Source organism: Podarcis vaucheri (assembly GCF_965113315.1).
Source record: "Podarcis vaucheri genome assembly, chromosome: 7".
Classification (NCBI taxonomy): domain Eukaryota; kingdom Metazoa; phylum Chordata; class Lepidosauria; order Squamata; family Lacertidae; genus Podarcis; species Podarcis vaucheri.
This window is the reverse complement of record NC_138765.1, coordinates 52,108,619-52,126,710: the sequence shown is the minus strand read 5'-3', so window position 1 is coordinate 52,126,710 and position 18,092 is coordinate 52,108,619. Positions and strand designations below refer to the sequence as shown.

Genomic DNA, 18,092 nt, shown 5'->3' with positions numbered 1-18,092 from the left:
TTGGAAGTAATTCCCACTGGTTGTGCATTGGACTGGAGCTAGACAGCCTATACAGACCAACAGCACAACCACAATCCTAGCTCATATCTGCTCAGAAATAAATCCTGTTGAATTCATTGGAGCTTATACCCAGGTAAGTGGGATTAAGACTGCAGCTTCAGGTGCACTTAAACATTGACTTCAATGACCTTAGGCGCACCTAACTCTGCATGTGGATGGAATTTTTACTACTTGCAGCTTCCGTCTTTGTTTCTGGAGGATTCTTGGCCCAGCCCCGCAGAGGCCAGCAACTGACACAGGGCTATTTGTTAAAAGCCACATTTCTGGAGCAGAATCACCTGTCCCCTGTTGTTCTTTGCACCAGTCTCCCCCTTCTGATAAACATACATGTATCTGGGTGTTTGTCCATGCACCAAGACATCTATCACAGTTAGGCATGGGATTATTTTTGATTAAATTCACATTTAATGGCAAACTTACCAAATTCACACTTTCTGAAACAATACATAGCCATCCTTTGAAATTTATGCTTCTCCAAGTCTTGCAATGCTGTTCTCCAGCCAAGTAATGTGTCCAAAAATGCATATACCAATGTGCATATAAATGCATATGTTAGTGAAAATGACATACAAAAATGCATTATGTTAGAGAAATCAGCCCTACAAAAATGTGTATATTAAGAAAATGATATACAAAAATATGTAGGAGACATTCATACTAAAAAATCTCTTATAAATCTTAACGAGCATTTTTTTTATAAATGCAAGCACTTGTGGAAATGTGAACTTAAGATTGGAAAATGAGAAATTGAGAGACACTAAAATTCAAATATCCACCCATCTCTAATTGCAATATGAAGGTGGTGGTGTTTAACATTGCCCTATTATTATTTTTTCCTGAGCACAGCAGATGAGCTTTGCTTTTATTGTGGTTAATTATGTGGGAAAAGGTGGACGTGCCCTGTTATTTCTTGAGACCTGGCCTCTGTGAAAAGGAACCTGATGGCTGGCACCATTCACAGTATCCAGCAGACCACTGAGTGAGTCCTATCAACATGTTATTTCATTCTGCCATCTGTCACGTATTACTTCCAGCTCTGTAAATTTATGTGGCCATCATTCACACAGAACTTTGGATAAAAGCTCACGGCAAGATTTGCCGCTGTATACAAGGCCCTCCCAGCTCCAATATGCACACCATGCTCACCTTTGGTGTAGCATGTCATGCCGGAATTGGTTTAAAAAATAGAGCACAGTCCATCAGTGAACTATTGACCACTAGCCAATGGACCATTTGAAGCATGCTGGTTGTTGGGATTCTTGCAAAGAATGCTAGCCAGTCAGACTATCAACCTTTATTTATCATATTCAACAAACCACCTTCTCGTGTTCTTATTAAGCAAGACAACAGCAGACTCAGAATCAATCAACACAGGTGGGTTATGCATTAACTGTTAAAAAGATCCTGAGTATGTACTCTTCCTTTGTAAATCTAATACACAGAGAGAGACTGTGTGGTCTGTTTTGCCACAATAAATCTGCTAGCCTTTAAGGTGCCACAAAGCTCTTTGTTGTACTTATTTCAACAGACTAATGTAGGTACTCCTCTATAAAAGATTAGTTATTGGTCAATCACATTGGTATTTGCACATAGTGCCTGGATAGCTCAGTTGGTTATATGGTGGTGCTAATGATGCCAGGGTTGCAGGTTTGAACCCTGTATGCATATTCCTGAATTACAGGAGGTTGCACTAGATGATCCTCAGCGTCCCTTCCAACTCTGATTCTTTAACTCTATGTTTGCTGGCTAGGAGACCAAGGTTTGCTGGCAATGTACACCATGAAGCTCCCAGAACATCACCAGCCTAGCCCCACCCATAGGCTGGAGAAATAGCAGTTGCAGGGAGTCCCTATCCCCACCCTGCAACAGTCAGCTCCATGGCCCACAGCCCTAGCATTTCTACCATTACAATATATTGTCAACAGCTCTGATGGTCATTTGACTGCAAGGTGGAAAATAGGAACGCAGGAAGCTGCCTTATATGCCAAACCAGACCATTGGTCCACTAGCTCTACGTCTGGAAGCAGCAGCTTGTCATGGTTTCAGGCAGAGGTCTCTGGAGCTGCCAGATGTTGAACCTGGGACCTTCTGTGTGCAAAGCTGAACTGATGCTCTACCTGTGTGTCCGCTTCATACATTGTGGGGCACACCATGGGTAAACACGTGCACATTCAGTCATCTTATAATATGTGAAACAGCTCTGAGGCTAGACTTCACCCAAGTGGCCCCATAGCAAAAGGTTACTTGGGAGCAGATGCATGAGGTTTCCATCTGGTTCCTTGTCTTTCAAGGCAATTTGCCTTCCTTACAGGAGTGGCCACTTCCTATCTCCTCCCTGTCAGCACCACAAGTTCTCAGATGGGTGGATTTGGCACCATCTTTCTACCTTCCTTTTGTAGTGACCACCACCCAGAGCTTTCAAATTGGAGAGCTGTACAACTCTTGCTTCTTCTAACTTGCCCACCTTCACACTTCATGTCTGCCTGGTTCTTTAAAAATGGTGGCCTCATTCCAACCTGGCTACTGCTAACCAGCTGAACTTCATTTGCTCGTTAATATCCTACCTTCATTTTGATGGGAGGGATTAGCTGAGACAACTTGAGGTGGTGCTCCAAACCCTCCAGGAATGTTGGAGGGTATGGTGCTTATCTGCAAAACTGAGTTTGAATGGAGCAGTCTATAGGTATGTGCTGCTATTATGGTGGTTACTTTGCTGTGTTCCTTCCTACCCACAAAATATGTATGTATGATCACACTGTGTTTTCAGCTGAGCCCAGGAGAACCACCTGGTATGGAAAAGTGTTGCAATGCTGGCTTCCAAGTTCATCCTACTTTTATGTTTTACTGGGCCAATTTATCTAGACAAACTTTTGAGTTATGTAGCATCATTAGCAGTCTGTAATCATGCAGTTCTAGGCCAAAAGCTCTTTGGATAGCATGTTTGGCCATCATTACTTTTCCTCAACCTTTGCTTTACATAGAGAGTCAATGGTCTACTTCCTTATTCTGCCTGACAAAGGACTTTGCTTTTTGTTGGCTTATTCTAATTATTTATTTTCATATGCCTGTATTTCCCTGTGCTCCCAACTATTAATAGTCTGGTGCTATCAGTAAACCGTTTATGATTATTATCATCATTTCAATTTCTATCCCCCACTTTCTCCCAAAGAAGCCAAGGGCAGCAAACAAAATGGCAAACAGTACAGTTTTTGAAAAACAAATTAAAATTCTGAAAATTATTCCCAAGTGCTCTTAGAGGTTTATCAAAATCTCATGTGTATCTTGCAGACCATGGTGTGCTCTTGTTTTCCCTAATCAGTAAGTGCTGCAGCTCAGTGCAGTGGCAGAGCATCTGTTTTGCATGTAGAAGATCCTGGGTTCAATTCCCAGCATCTCCAGGCAGGTCTGGGAATTTGTCCCAGTCTGAAATCATGGAGAGCTGTCAGTGTGGACAATGCTGAGCCAGAGAGCCCAATGGTCTGACTCAGTATGATGCAGCTTCCTAATCTCCTAAAACTGCATATGAATATCTATGGCTGGAGTGAGGAATGTCTATGGCCTTCAGGCCTCCCTCTCCCTCTCTGGTCCTGGACCCTCCCCAAACCGTGCGCCCCCAAGTGCTATTCTGTGCCCTCCTACTATGTGCTTTTGCCTAGTCAGAATGTGCCATTGAACTGCAGGAATGCCTTTTGCATTTGTGGCTAGAGAGACACATAAGAGGGGTGTAGAAATCTGGCTTTTGCATAGCTGGCATGTAACCCACTGTGCGAAGATGAGTCACACAACACATCTCCTGGCCCTCTTTTGCCCCTGGCCCCACCAACTATTAACATAGTTGGCCCTTGGGAGGTTGCCTGGCAAGGGAATGGGTCCCTCTGGCTGAAGAAGTGTGCCCCACTCTAACCTAAGGGGATGGTAGTTGGCAGCGCTCTCTTGGGCAAGTGCACAGCTTTCAGATAACTCTTAGTTGTTGAAGGGAAGCAAAAGGATCCTAAAGTAAAGGAACAGTTTTATAATGAGTGGAGACAGTTTTATAATGAGTGGAGTGCTTCTGGCCTCTAGAGCTCCACAACAACACTCCTGCTCTTAGGCTTCTTTTTAAAAACCACTCCTAAAAGTTACAAAATGACACAGGTGTGCCTGCACGCAGGAACTCACACAAACACACCCCACTGCTTGCTATTGATGTTGCCAGCTCTCAGGTATCATACAACTGCATTTTGCACAGCATGCAATTAAGATACTAGCAGCTTGAGTAAGAAATGTCTTTTCCCCTGAGGAACAAAAATATTAACGTTTGGAGTGCTGGGAAAAAATGGGGCATCCATGCAGTGAAGGGAAAGACCCTTGAACCCCCTACAACAAATTACTGCGTTTGCTGTATGGGGGCAGGGGGAGCTCCTCTGCTAAGGCTGTTGTAATGTGCCCTCCCTTTCGTGCACTGAATAAAAGAAAATAAAAAGATTTCCTGAAGGGTTGTTCAAGGGCACCTGCAAGAGCTGGATAGAGGAAAATGCAATTTATTTGGAGAGAGCCCTGCCTTCCCTGTGAATGCTTTAAGGGATTAACTAGGTTAGGATTAAATGACTATACTTGGTCATCAGGATCCTGTAGAGTTGCGTTGCTATGCGTGCCTTTGATGGCAGTTCTCTGTTTTGCCTCTCATTGTAAAAAGCAGCAGCCCCCAGTGGCTGGGAATTTGCAAGGGAAGGGTGATGGAAAGAAGGGCTTCCCGGAAGTCTTTGGTAAAGGCTCTAAAACCCCTTCTTTCAAACATGGGTAGATATACTAGTGCTTCAGAGCATGAGCAGAGTGTCTTTCCATCCCTACTTTTGAGGCAGGGGGACAGGCTATTGGCCCATGTGTGCACTTTATACTTTGGAGGGGAGTTGGGCTCTTCTTTTGCTAGAGACATTTGAGCAGAGGCTGGACAGCCACTTGTCAGGGGTGCTGTAGCAGCATCCTCTATGAGGGGCCTTCCACAGGGCAATGGGTTGAAGTAATGACCTCTGGAGGTCCCTTCAATCTCTGTGATTCTCCTGAGCTGCTGCAGCCAGCCGCCCCACATCTGTATGGCATCCAGGGATCCAAAGATGTGCTCTCTTCCTCCTCCTCCCCCCCCCTTTGAGTCTTGGCATTCCCTTTTCAACATATTGATTTCTTGGTGTTCCTCTCTCTTTATATGTAGAGCTCCACTCATGTACAAAATTATCAGTTTGTTCCTGATTGAACACTGAAGAGGGTGAAGGGGGCTCTCTAGCTATTTAAGAGCAGCCCCACTAGATCTCATCAAAGGTATACCTGGTCCCTCCCATCCCCTTCCACAGTGTGATTGGAAGGTCAGCAGTTCAAATCTGCACGATGGGGTGAGCTCCCATCGCTCTGTCCCAGCTTCTGCCAACCCAGCAGTTCGAATGCATGCCAGTGCAAGTAGATAAATAGGTACCACTGCAGCGGGAAGGTAAATGGTATTTCCGTGCGCTCTGGCACTCATCACGGTCCTCTGTGCTCCAGTAGCGGTTCAGTCATGCTGGCCACATGACCTGGAAAGCTGTCTGTGGACAAATGCAGGCTCCCTGGGCCTGAAAAGCGAGATGAACGCAGCACCCCATAGTCACCTTTGACTGGACCTAACTGTCCAGGGGTCGTTTACCTTTTTATCTTACCCACTGGCTTCCACAGTGACCAATTGGATGCATTTTGTTTTTTAAGTCGCTTTCTGCATGTGCTTAGTGACACTTTTTAAAATGGCACTCTCTGCATGCACCCAGAGGCATTTTTAAAAATAAAAGGCAACTTTCTGCACGCGCTCTGCGTGCTCTCAGGAGCACTTTTTAGTAGCCGCATGCGCTCAGAGGCCCCCCCCTTTTTTTTTTACAAAGCCACTCTCTGCATGCGCTCAGAAACACTGCTTCGAAGCACTTCAGGACAGAGGCTTGGCGCTGAACCTCTGTGCCGGAGCTGAGCCTAGCGTGGGAGAGAGCGCCCTCGGCTTTTTTTGTCCTCCGCAGGGCGGAGCCGGGCGCGGGCCCGCGGGGCGTGTCTCCCCACCTCCTGGCGGCACCTGGACCCTCCATAGGCTGCGGCTGCGTGGCTCCCTCCTCGGCGGGCTGGGCTGGAGGGATGACAAAGCAGCCGTGGCGGCGGCCAGCCCAGCTCAGCCCTCCCCTTCCTTGTCCTCCTCCTCTTCCTCAGGCTGCCCAGCAGCGCCGCTGTTATGGCAACCAGCCCGCCTCGCCGGAGGAGCCGATGATGGAGCAGCGGCCATGGCCCGAGCGGCGGCAGGAGCAGCGGCAGCGGCGGGAACCGAGGGCGGCGGCGGGAGCGGCGCGGGGGCCGCGGTGGCGGCGTCCGAGGAGCGGCCGTCGGGGGAGCCGGCGGAGCTGTCCCTGGAGGAGGTGCTGAAGTCTTACGAGCAGCCCATCAACGAGGAGCAGGCCTGGGCCGTGTGCTTCCAGTGCTGCCGCGGGCTGCTGCAGCCCGGCCCCGTCGAGGAAGGCGCGCCCGAGCAGGAGGCGCGCCGCTGGGGGCCCGCCGGGCGCATCCGCGACACCGCCGACATCCGCCTGCACCGGGACGGCGCCGTCTCCGCCTGCGGCGAGTACGGCGTGGCCGGTGAGTGGGGCACGAGCAGGGCGGCACCACGGAGCCGGGCCGAACGACCCACAAGGGCGGCGGCGGGGCTGGAGCGAGGGGAGCACACACCCCCCCCCCCGGACTCGGGCAAAGCAACCTTCTCGTCGGTTTTTGCTGAGCTTCAGGGACGGAGGCGCTTTGGAGGGACTGCGGCTGAGCGCTCGGCCCCTCCCCCGTCTTCTCAGCCCGCAGGGATTAAGTTGGGGGGGAGCTTTTAGCTAAGAGCTAAGCGCACCGCGAGTGCTGGGGGGGAAGCAAAGAGGGCTTCTGTGTCCCGCAGTACCGTAGCCACCCCCACTCACCTGCTGGTCCCTACCTGAGAGGCTAGTGGGCGGGTGTGTCCAGAGCTCTAGACATAAGGGGGAGGTGGGGGGACGATTCCTTGGCAAGGGAAGAGCCAACTGCCGGGCTAATACCCTCCTTTCCTTTCACCCTCATTTCCTTTTTTTTTTAAAAAGTCTGGAAGTATTCATTGGTGATTTGCTTTTGTGATTCCTGTTTTAGAATCTACTAATATAATAGTGAAGCCCTCCAAGTACATCTAAGCATGTATGTGTGTGTGGTCCCCCCCCCCTTTCTGAGCCTGAGATGTGTTCCAGAAGTAAACAAAAAAGTGTTATGGTGGGAAGTGAAATCTTGCTTCGGCAAGATAAGGGGCATGTAAAGACTCTCCATTAAAAAACAACAACCTGGACTTGTTGTTTCTGAAGGGCAAAAGGTTTTAACAATTTGGTAGGTTCTGAATATCTCAAGGGAAGAACTGGAGGTGAATTGTGGCTGGGGCCAGCCTCTCCCCATGTGCTAACTTAAAGCTGTTTTCTTGGAGCCTGAAAGCAGCCTGTTCCCAAGTAGGCAGAGGGAATCCCAAAGGCATCAATCTGTCAGATGTGATGGCATTTGAGGACGTCCTGTTTTGTAGGAGTTGGTCTCTGTGCATTTTGTGTTCCTGCTGATCCTTGCTTATAAACAGACAAAACTTAATTCTTTGGAAAGGAAATTGAGAAGCAGAGAAGAATTAATTCAGATTAAGTAAGCTGAAGGGACTGTTTTCTACATGCTCTCACTTCTATGAATCAAAAGATTGTGTGTGGGGTCTCCACTTGAAGGTGAAAGGCACTTAAACTGCAGGAAAGTAGATACAATATCATCATGCTTTAAAACCAAACCAAACAAGCCTCCTAATGGAAGACCCGCCAGGTATGTTGCGATTGCCTTAAGCACTGAAAGGCTGTCCCAGGGCCAGTGCTAACATGAGGGAAGCTGAAGCAACTACCGCAGGTGGCAAATGCTATGGAGTGGGTGGGGAGTGGGCAGAACTGTGTGTGCCCTACAGCCTGCTTAAACTAACTTGCTCCCTTGAGTGCAATTGTGGAAAAAGAAAGCTGTCAGTCTGGTTGACTTTTGTACGCGGGGGCAGGGAGGTGCAATCCTGGCCACCTCAGGCAGCAAAATGTCTTGGGACCGCCCACACGTTGCTGTAGAAGAACATTTTCCTTTCTAAAAGTTTTAACACTGTTTTATTTGGAAATTAAAGCTATACATATTGTGATAACATGACAATATAGCAGCATATTAACAAATCCTTATCCAAATTAATTATATCATTTTATTATGTGTTACCCAACCTCTTTGCATGCTTTTCTTTTAAAGCAAACCTCTTCCCTGCCCCACCCCTCCCCCACTTGCCTGCTGTCACGCAAGTCCAAAGTCTAAGCTTCCCTGTGCACCTGCAAACTGGGTGGGGATCCTGGATTGTAGTAAGTCCTGGATTATCTTTCATGTGTGAGCAAAGAGATCAAAGTATCTCCCAAGGACACACTTCACATCCTTGGTATGTTTATGATGTGTGTAATTACAGCAACGGCCAACACAAATCTGCTGCAATTTGCGGAGTGTTCTCATGTGCTAGCATAAACACAAGCCATTCAGTGCTTGAGTCACGCTGCTTGCCTTCATCATTTAGTACATCCATGCAAGGCGGGTGTAGATGTTTAAGAGCTATAGATTCTGCCTTGTTATCTGTCTCCAGGGTAGGGAAGTGTTTTGGCCCCACGGGGTGAGCCAGGCGCTGTGTGGCCTCAGGGACATCAATGTTTGGGTGCTTAGCATCTCACAGTCACCAGCCACACAGCAGGTGATGAGAGAATTGTGTATTGAATCACTGCAAAGCTGCTCCCTTTGTGGCTTCTCTGAAATGCAGCAGAGGATACGTTCCCACCAGCGACGCACATAACTAATGCACACACACATTCATTTATGCTCTTGCATGCATCTCAAGGCTTGGGGCAGGCAGGAAGAGCTGCAGAAGACATTTTACCTAGAAACCCATTGAAGGGTTTTGGGAATCAAATGTGAAAGCTACAATATGTATAAAACATCAAAAACGCCACAATATGAAAGCTATCAGCAGAACTAAAAGAGACAGGATGTGTGTGACATGAAAGCGGCATGAAAGGGAATTAAAAAGCCCAGGAGGAAAGGGGGGGCTTTGACTGGCAGCACTGAAATGACGTCAGTGAAGCCTGTGGAGAGCATTGCACAGTCAGGAGGCCACCAGCAAGAAGGCCCTTTCCCCTGCAGCCTGTTGACACACCTTAGATGATGGGGCAGCCAAAGGACAGCCTCTGCTGAAGGTCTTAGAGTGGGGTATCTAGTGTGCTGTCCTCCAAATGTTGTCGGACTTAAACTCTAAGCAGCCAGCATGACCATTGATCAGAGCTGATGGGAACTGTAGTCCAACATCTGGAGGACCACAGGTTCCCAATTCCTGTCTTGGAATATGGGCAGGTAGGTGTTGAGATGAGGTTTTAGACTACAACTCCCATCACCCTGTCCATTGTCTGCTGACTGAGGTTGATAACAGTTGCAGTCCAAAAATTCTGGAGGGCACCAGGTTAGCGATGGATGATGTTGGATTTACCAGTGAAATGAATGGAGGAAACTGACATGCATGTACCCTGGGTTCTCTTTCAGCTGCTTATCTCTCTCAATGGAAAAAAATGCACTTCTTGCCTAGTTCAAACAGGTTCTGGGCAGGTTGGCATATTGCCATGTTTCCTGTTGGAGGCAAATTGCTACTTGAATATGAAATTCAACAAAACCAAGGAGGTTCCATCTCCTCAAACAGCTACTGCTCTTTATCTCAGCCATGCCAGTAATTATTTATATTTTTGAAGAAAGTGTCCTGAAGTTAGGCTCCAGCTATCAGGCAGCGACTTGTTCCTTTGGGCATCCTGAGTTCTTACGTTGTTAACTTGGTGTTCTCAGCCCATAAGCAGAGGGTCTCTAATGAAGCTGAATGTTGGAAGATTCGAAACAGACAAAAGGAAGAGCCTCTTCACACAGCACATGGTTAAATAATGGAAATTGCTCCCACCAAGGGCAGCAATGGCCACCAACTTGGATGACTTTGAAAGAGAATTAGACAAATTCACAGATGTAAAGACTATCAATGCCTGTTAGTCACGATGGCTATGTTCTGCTTGCACTATTGGTGGGTGCAGTATTGCTCTGGATACCAGTTGTTGGGAATCACAAGTTGTGAGGGTGTTGTTGCACTCAGGTCCTGCTTACAAGCTTCCAGAGGCATCAGCCTGGCCACTGTGAGAACAGGATACTGGATTAGGCGGGCTATTGCCCTGATCCAGCAGGATCTTATTATGTTCTTATGTGTGTGCTGCACACATATATATACTTACCACCTCCTCAGTTCCCTTTATGCATCGGATGAATCCTTTTGTCCACAAAAGCTCTTGACTTCACAGCTTTATTCTGTGCTCTGTCCCCCGAAGCCCCATTCCCCACTTAAGGTAGGTCTGTGGTGGATGGAAACGAAGCAGGATGAGCATGTCTGTCTGACACTCATGTGCTTTGTACGGCACTTGTTTCAAGAGGGAAGGGCCATGGCTCAGTGGAAGAACATCTGCCTTGCATGCAGAAGGCCCCAGGTCCCATCCTCTCCCCACCATCTCCAGGTAATAATAATAATAATAATAAATTTTATTTATATCCCGCCCTCCCCAGCCGAAGCCGGGCTCAGGGCGGCTAACAACAATAAAACAGTACAAAGGTACAACATAAACAACATTCTAAAATCATTCATTATAAAAATTAATTAATTCAAGCCACTAGCAACCATTGGGCCAGAGCTCTGCGAAGATTGCCGAGGGAGGGAGTCAGGCTGTGCCCTGGCCAAAGGCCTGGTGGAACAGCTCTGTCTTGCAGGCCCTGCGGAAGGATGTCAAGTCCCGCAGGGCCCTGGTCTCTTGTGACAGAGTGTTCCACCAGATCGGAGCCACAGCCGAAAAAGCCCTGGCTCTAGTTGAGGCCAGCCTAACTTCTCTGTGGCCTGGGACCTTCAAGATGTTTTTATTTGAAGACCGTAGGTTTCTCTGTGGGGCATACCAGGAGAGGCGGTCCCGTAGGTACGAGGGTCCTAGGCCATATAGGGCTTTAAAGGTTAAAACCAGCACCTTAAACCTGATCCTGTACTCCACCGGGAGCCAGTGCAGCTGGTATAGCACCGGGTGAATGTGATCTCGCAGTGAAGACCTCGTAAGGAGTCTCGCTGCAGCATTCTGCACCCGCTGGAGTTTCTGGGTCAGTCTCAAGGGCAGCCCCACGTAGAGCGAGTTACAATAATCCAGTCTGGAGGTGACCGTCGCGTGGATCACAGTGGCTAGGTCAGGGCGAGAGAGGTAAGGAGCCAACTGCTTAGCTTGGCGGAGATGGAAAAATGCCGCCTTTGTTATAGCTGCAATCTGCGCCTCCATGGAAAGGGAGGTGTCGAAGATTACACCCAAACTCTTAACGGACGGTGCTGGCACTAATTGCGCCCCCGCAAGAGATGGGAGTTGCCCCCCCAATCCCATATCGCCCCGTCCCAGCCACAGGACCTCTGTCTTCGAAGGATTTAGCTTCAACCGGCTCCCACGTAACCATCCAGCCACAGCTTCCAAACATCTGGTCAGTGTGTCTGGGGCCGAGTCAGGATGGCCATCCATCAACAGATAGAGTTGGGTGTCATCGGCATACTGATGACAACCCAGCCCAAAACTCCGAACAAGCTGGGCGAGGGGGCGCATAAAGATGTTGAAAAGCATCGGGGAGAGTATCGCGCCCTGAGGTACTCCACACACCAAGGAGTGGCGCGATGACAATTCCCCCCCAAGCGCCACCCTCTGTCCCCGACCAGAGAGAAACGAGCGCAGCCATTGAAGGACTGTGCCCTGGATCCCCACGTCGGTAAGGCGGTGGTCCAAAAGTTCGTGATCGACCATGTCGAAAGCTGCTGATAGATCTAAAAGAATCAGCAGCCCTGACCCGCCTCGATCCAGCTGTCTACGAAGGTCATCTGTTAGGGCGACCAGAGCCGTCTCGGTCCCATGACCAGCGCGGAAGCCAGACTGGAATGGATCCAGAGCCAGGTAGGGCTGGGAATGTCGTCTGCCTGAAACCCCGGAGAACCAGGTCTATGTAGATTATCCTGAGCTAGATGGACCAATGCCATGGTCTGATTCAGCATAAGGCAGCTTCCTAAGAGTAATTCACAAAGAATTGAGGCAGCAATATCATGACTTCCTCTGTGTGTATGTGTGCGCTTGTGTGTGTGTATGTCCCTTTTGTGTGTGACTCTCCTGTTGCGCAGCTGAAGAAATGAGGTTGTGCCTACATGCAAAGAATTGAGATGTTCTCAACTTCAAAGCCACTGTCCTGTTGTCTAAATTTGACGACCTTATTGTCCTAAGCTTCATATATCTGAATCAGTTTGGCTGCTGCTACTTTACCAATCCTCACCAACAGGCACTGAAATCCTTTCCATTGTGCTCATCCCCCAGAAAGCACTTCACAATCCCCCATGTTTTGACATCTCTCTGGTGTCTGCAAAGGCAGGTAGCAATTCTATTTCAAAATTCTAACTCTTTCCTGCTAATCCCAAGAGAACGAAATACAGGAAGGAATGCATGGGGAAGGTAATTGTTTTCTGTTTTGATGTTCTTTGTCATGTATGAAAACTCTGAAAGAATAAGAGAAGCCTGGAGGGACAAAGCAGAATGGAACCTTTTGCCTTTGTCCTTGCAGGGGCTGCAGCTGGTTGCATTGGAGTCTTTGCAGGAGTAGCTATTGCTGATCTGCTTGTTCTGATAATATTTACTTAGAAGCATTGCAGAGAGTGCCTTAAAAACTGGTCTGCCCGGTTCTGGGCTATACATAGCCTAGCCTATGATTGTCAGCAGCTACTAAAGGGTCACTGACTTCTTGACCTTCAACCAACGATGCAAAGCGAAGGTGACTCTTTTGGTGCATTTAAATCATTCCAGCCCAAGAGCTCTCTCTCTCTGCCCACAGGCACCACTGATGTTTTAGTGGGGAGGAGGCCAAGAATTGCATCAGTTTAATGGTCCCTGAAGGAACACGGTGATGAACAGTAGCAGTATATAGCAAGGAATCTTTGCTGCAGTAGAGAGAAGCTCAGTTCCTAGCATGTTACTTTCCAGCATCCATGGTATCCTGAAACACCTTGCTTTATATAGCTAGGGGTGCTTCCAGAAGGACACTTCTTAAAAATCATATATGGGGAGTTCAGATTTGATTTCTACGTGTGTGAGAGTCGCACATTGTTTCCCACTATTTCCCATCCACATTAGAGCATGATGGGATGTATCTGTGCTGAGCTGCTTTGCTCTTCCTCTCTGCCATGTCTCCCCTGCCCTCCTCTACCTTTTCTGTTCTGAACATAAGAAGAGCCTGCTGGATCAGCATCCTGTTCTCACAGTAGCCAACCTGATGCCTGCAGAAAACCTGCAAGCAGGAGCTGAGCAGAAGAGCATCTTCCCCTCCTGTGGTTTCTAGCAACTGTTACTTGGAAGCATTTCTGCCTCCAGCTGTGGAGGCAGAGCATAACCATCCTGGCTAGTATCCTCTGATAACCACCCTCCTCCATGAATTTGTCTAATACTATTTGAGAGCCATTCAAGCTGGTGGACAACATCGCTGCCTCCTGTGGGACCAAGTTCCTTAGTTTTAACTATGCACAGCATGAATAAGTCCTGACACTTTTGGACACACCTGCAGGTATTTTTGCATCTGTGTGCACTTCTGGGGGGAAAAACCCACTGGAAGTGTGCAAGACCAAATGTAACCTTCCTTTAGTTATCACGCTTAACAGTAGTTAAAATGCAGACTTGTGCTTTTGAGGAGGGTGCAATTTTTCCCATTATTTAAAAAATAATCTTAATGGTGAACCCTTGCACAAGAACAATGTTTAGCTACATCAGTCTGCAGTTTGATTTGGTGAAGGTGTGATGGGTAGCAATATCAAATAATAATAATAATACCCAGTAGGCCTCTGTAACCATTAACAACACAACCACCTGTCTTCCTCAGCCTACCCCAAAAGAGAGCAGCAATTAAATACTGGAACGAAGAGTCTTGTGCAAGACCAGCACATAATTTTGCGAAGTGTTTTTAAATCTTGATGTATGGCACTTTCTGCTGCCATCCCCTGCATGTTCTGTGTGGAGATTCTGAGAGGATTTCCTGTTGAAATCCAGATGTGCTTTCAGTCTGTGGAACGTAGGTATGCCTGCAGATTGTGCTCACGTAAGGAGCAAATGGAAATAGGGGCATGGCATTAGAAAAAGGCTACTCAAAGTGGTGGTCCACAAAATAGTGCCAGTCCACAAGCCATCAGCTGCCAGTCTGTGAAAACCTCATCACGACTCAAGTTGGGTGAGATGCCCCAGGGACCAATATGGTGCTGGTTCCTGACACATTGGAGCGGGGGGGTAGGAATTTCTGGTCTGCCACATCAGATAGTTTGAGAAGCAAGACTAAACTCTGTTACAAATGCCTGGGTTGGTTCCCCACCCCTTATATTTTTTCCTTTGTCCATCAGAGAGTTCTGTAAAGCTCTAAACCTTGCTTATATCTACTTCAACCTAATTTAAATATACTATTTACATGCTATCTCCTGCCCTTTTGAGACCAACAGAGAAACTGTAGTGACTGAATTTCCATGTTGGGGACATTTTAATGCCAAATGCAAAGAGAAATGTTTCCTGCTTAGCCTCTGCAGTTCCTCTTTCAGGGACCGGTTGATAATGGAACTGGAGTCAAGGGTGAATTGTGATACATGAGAGATACTAGGAACTGAGAGAGGGGCAAATCCATTCACCAGCTGACTTTGTGCCCCTTTTACAAGGATGCAAATCTGAGCTGCTGCTGCTACTTTGTTTCTTTGTGTGTCTGGGTTTTTTTTTTAAAAGTTCTTCTGTCACAGAATTGCTGTGTGGTGCTGCCTACGGAGATGTTTAGGAGATGCCTTAATTTCTCTGAAATGTCTCGGAGTTGCTGAGAATCTGCTGAGTCTGTTAGACTGCGCTTTGCTGATGTGGCTGCCCTAGCAAGTTATGCCTCTTTAACAGCTTTTGCTCCTGTTGTCCTGCTGATAAATGGGATACAGGACACTTGCTCCATTCATGTGGCTGTATGAAGCCATGCTCAGCTTTCTTCCAATGCAAGGCAGCTAGTCTGGTGCAGCTCCAGATATTTTGGAGTACGATTCCCGTCAGCCCCAAGGAGGCTGGGACCTGTGCAGTCCACATCTGGAGGGCAGCATGTTGCCTCCCCCCACCCATCCTAGAGGTAGGGCAACCTTCCCTAGGATATTTCAGGTGTTTCAGGCTACAGCTCCCACCTGCCCCAACCAGGACAGCCATTTCCTACTATAATACCTCTCAGCCGTGATGGGAGTTGTCCAAAATATTTAGAGGGCACCAGCTTGGGGAAGGTTGTAGTATTTGCAAAATTTTGAGAGCATTGATTGTTGGCTATGGAAGTACCTCTAAATAGAGATGGCTTATTTGAGCCTTCTTTCCCCAGCACCTCTTGGACAGAGCGATGATGGGAAGGCACTTAAACAGAAATAACAATAGGCTATATTGTTCTGATTTATATCCTCGGGCCTTTGCCCATAATATTCCTCAGAGCAGCTTACAATCATTTTCAGTATACAGTAAAAAAAACTTTTTGTTGTTGTAAGAAGCGCTGCCCCCACTGCCACCACCAGGACTACCCTTCCTCCACCACCTGCAAGCAAACAAACCCCAAACCAGTCTAAACAGCATTGGGCAGCCCTGCAGAACGCATCCTCGACCTCTGTGCTGTGCATGCTAAGAGAGAAGGAGAGCTTTATCCCTTCAGTGTCACTGGAGACAAGAGGCACTTGTGTGGGCCAGGTTGACCTTTCTGCAGGGCAGCCTATAAGTGGCTCATTGATTGGGGAAATGGCAGGAAATGGGGGTCTGAGCTCCCTTGGGTCACAGGGGGCATGACAGCAAAGTGGCTCTGAAGCGCTGCAGACAATTATGGAAAATGGAGCAGGGGGAGCCTGCCTTAACTGCTTTATCCCTGCCTGGGAATGAAAACCTGCTCCATTTAGTGCTCTTCTCTCCCCCCCCCCCAAAAAAATAAGGCTCTGCATTCATAAATGGCAGGTTCTCTGAGGACTATGGTCCCCAAGTGGGTGAATTTAATGGCCTGCCTTTTCAGGGCTAATTTCTGTCTTGCCAAAGATGCACTTGGAAAAAACACTTTTTGCCCCAGAGAGCCTTTTATTTGCCTTTTTGACTGTTGGTGCACCAGCTGCCACATGTCTTTTTTCTGTTTTGTTTCTTTTCCAAACTCCCACCACTCATGCATTTTTGCTTCTTCCCCTCCCACCTCTTGATATTTGGAGTTCACAGCCTGTCCCTTGCAGAAGAGGAGGAGGCTGCTGCTGCTGCTCTTTTAATGTTCACAGGCAAACCCTGATTGTTCATGTTTCATGCATGCACTTGAGCCTGATCTACAGGTGCAGCAGTCAGAGACTTTCAGCCATGCAGACTTACACCACCCCTTCTTTACCTGTGTGGCTCTCCATGTTGATTCACTGCCAGCCAACCAGGACTGAAGAAGGCAGTACTTAAATGACACATTTGGGCTTGGAGAAGGAGTAGTGTGTGCTGGTGTATAAAACAGAAAATCATCATTGGTACAATGACAAGCCATAGTTCGCCTTCACCATGGAGGGTAAAGCAATAATAAACAGGGGTTTGTAATTATTATAATACCTCAAGGTAGCTTACAAATAACATAGGAACAGCTAAAAACATAGCAGGGTGAGAGAGTCATTAAAAACATTTAAACACCAATAGAATAAAAACTATATATGAACATAAGATTCTAAAGGAACAGGAAAAGAAAGAATATTTTTTTTCCTGTCTGACCAATGAAAAGAGACTTGAGGGGAAACTGATGAAATCTCAAGTCCCCATAAAAATAGCTACTGGAAGTTAGTTTTTGTTTTAAAGAGTTTGGGGGGAGAGACAAGCATTACTGGGCAGTTGGCTTGGATAGGGTCTTAAATCAGCTTGCCTTGGGACAGAGAAACTGTGGCTGTGGGGAAAGGGGAATACTACTTGTTGCCCTCTGACCATAAGAGATGTGAGTGTTTTTTATGTCACTGTGGTTCAGTCTGGTCTGCATCAGGTAATGTGTTGCATGCATGCTGCTGAGTGGGCTTTCTGTGAGCACCCCAGTGCTGTAGCTGAGCCAGCCATTCATTTTCTTTGAGAGAGCTGTGGCTTTGGCACCACCTCCCTTAATGCATTGAAATATTAATCTCTTTCCCTTGGACTTAGTTCTTAAGCTGTCCTGTAGGCCTCTTTGGACAGTGTCTACCGGACACTTTGAATTTCTGTCTGGTCTGTAGTAGCAGGGAATATGGACTCCTGTTTTGATAAGGGAAGGAGGCTGGGTTGGAATCCTACAAAGGTGCCCAGGTGAATCTGGGTCCTTGTGTCTGGCCTGGCTCTTGTGGTTGGGAAGAGTGTGTGTGTAAGTGGGGCATGTGAAAAACAAGGTGGTATAACGACCCCAACTTGACAATATGGGATATGGTTCCAAAAGGCAGCAATCTTAATGGTGTCATTTTCCTCTTGCAGAGCTCCCATTGACTTTGACACCCTCTGCTGAAGCCCAGGTACGTTGTCGATTCCCTCCTAGGAAATAAGGGGTCACTGAAACTTGCCCCCGAAAGCCAGCATTATTGGATCATTCTGGTGACCTGCTAAAATGCTTTTGTCTCAGCATGTGGGTGAAGTCGTTCTGCCTTCAGCCAGTTGAAAGACAGCATAGATTTTAAGAGATCAGTGCAGAAAACCTCAGTCTGCTAAGAACATAAGAGCTCTGGAGCTGGATCAGGCGAAAGACCCCACCTTCTGGTATTATGAGAGAGGGAGAGATATGCCTTCTGCAGGCCATTTATTTTCTTTAAAAGCTCCTATCATGCTTTAAAGTGGTGCAAGCAGAACCCTTCTGATTCCGAGTGATTTCTGTGTGTCCTCCTCCTGAGA

General features: G+C 47.5%; 1 protein-coding gene across 3 annotated transcripts in view; it reads left to right on the top strand.

Moving 5' to 3' along the window:
- The first annotated feature begins 6,111 nt into the window (after nt 1-6,111).
- SPIRE2 (spire type actin nucleation factor 2) overlaps nt 6,112-18,092 on the top strand; it is a 28,530-nt gene continuing 16,549 nt past the window's right edge. For 2 of the 3 annotated variants that reach the window (XM_082229164.1, XM_082229163.1), the window contains exons 1-2: nt 6,206-6,675; nt 17,682-17,719. In XM_082229164.1, the coding sequence (XP_082085290.1) occupies nt 6,327-6,675; nt 17,682-17,719 (387 nt within the window). In that variant the 5' untranslated portion in view covers nt 6,206-6,326. Of the gene's footprint in view, nt 6,676-17,681; nt 17,720-18,092 lie in introns of all 3 variants that reach the window. The other variant, XM_082229165.1, reaches the window with a different exon arrangement.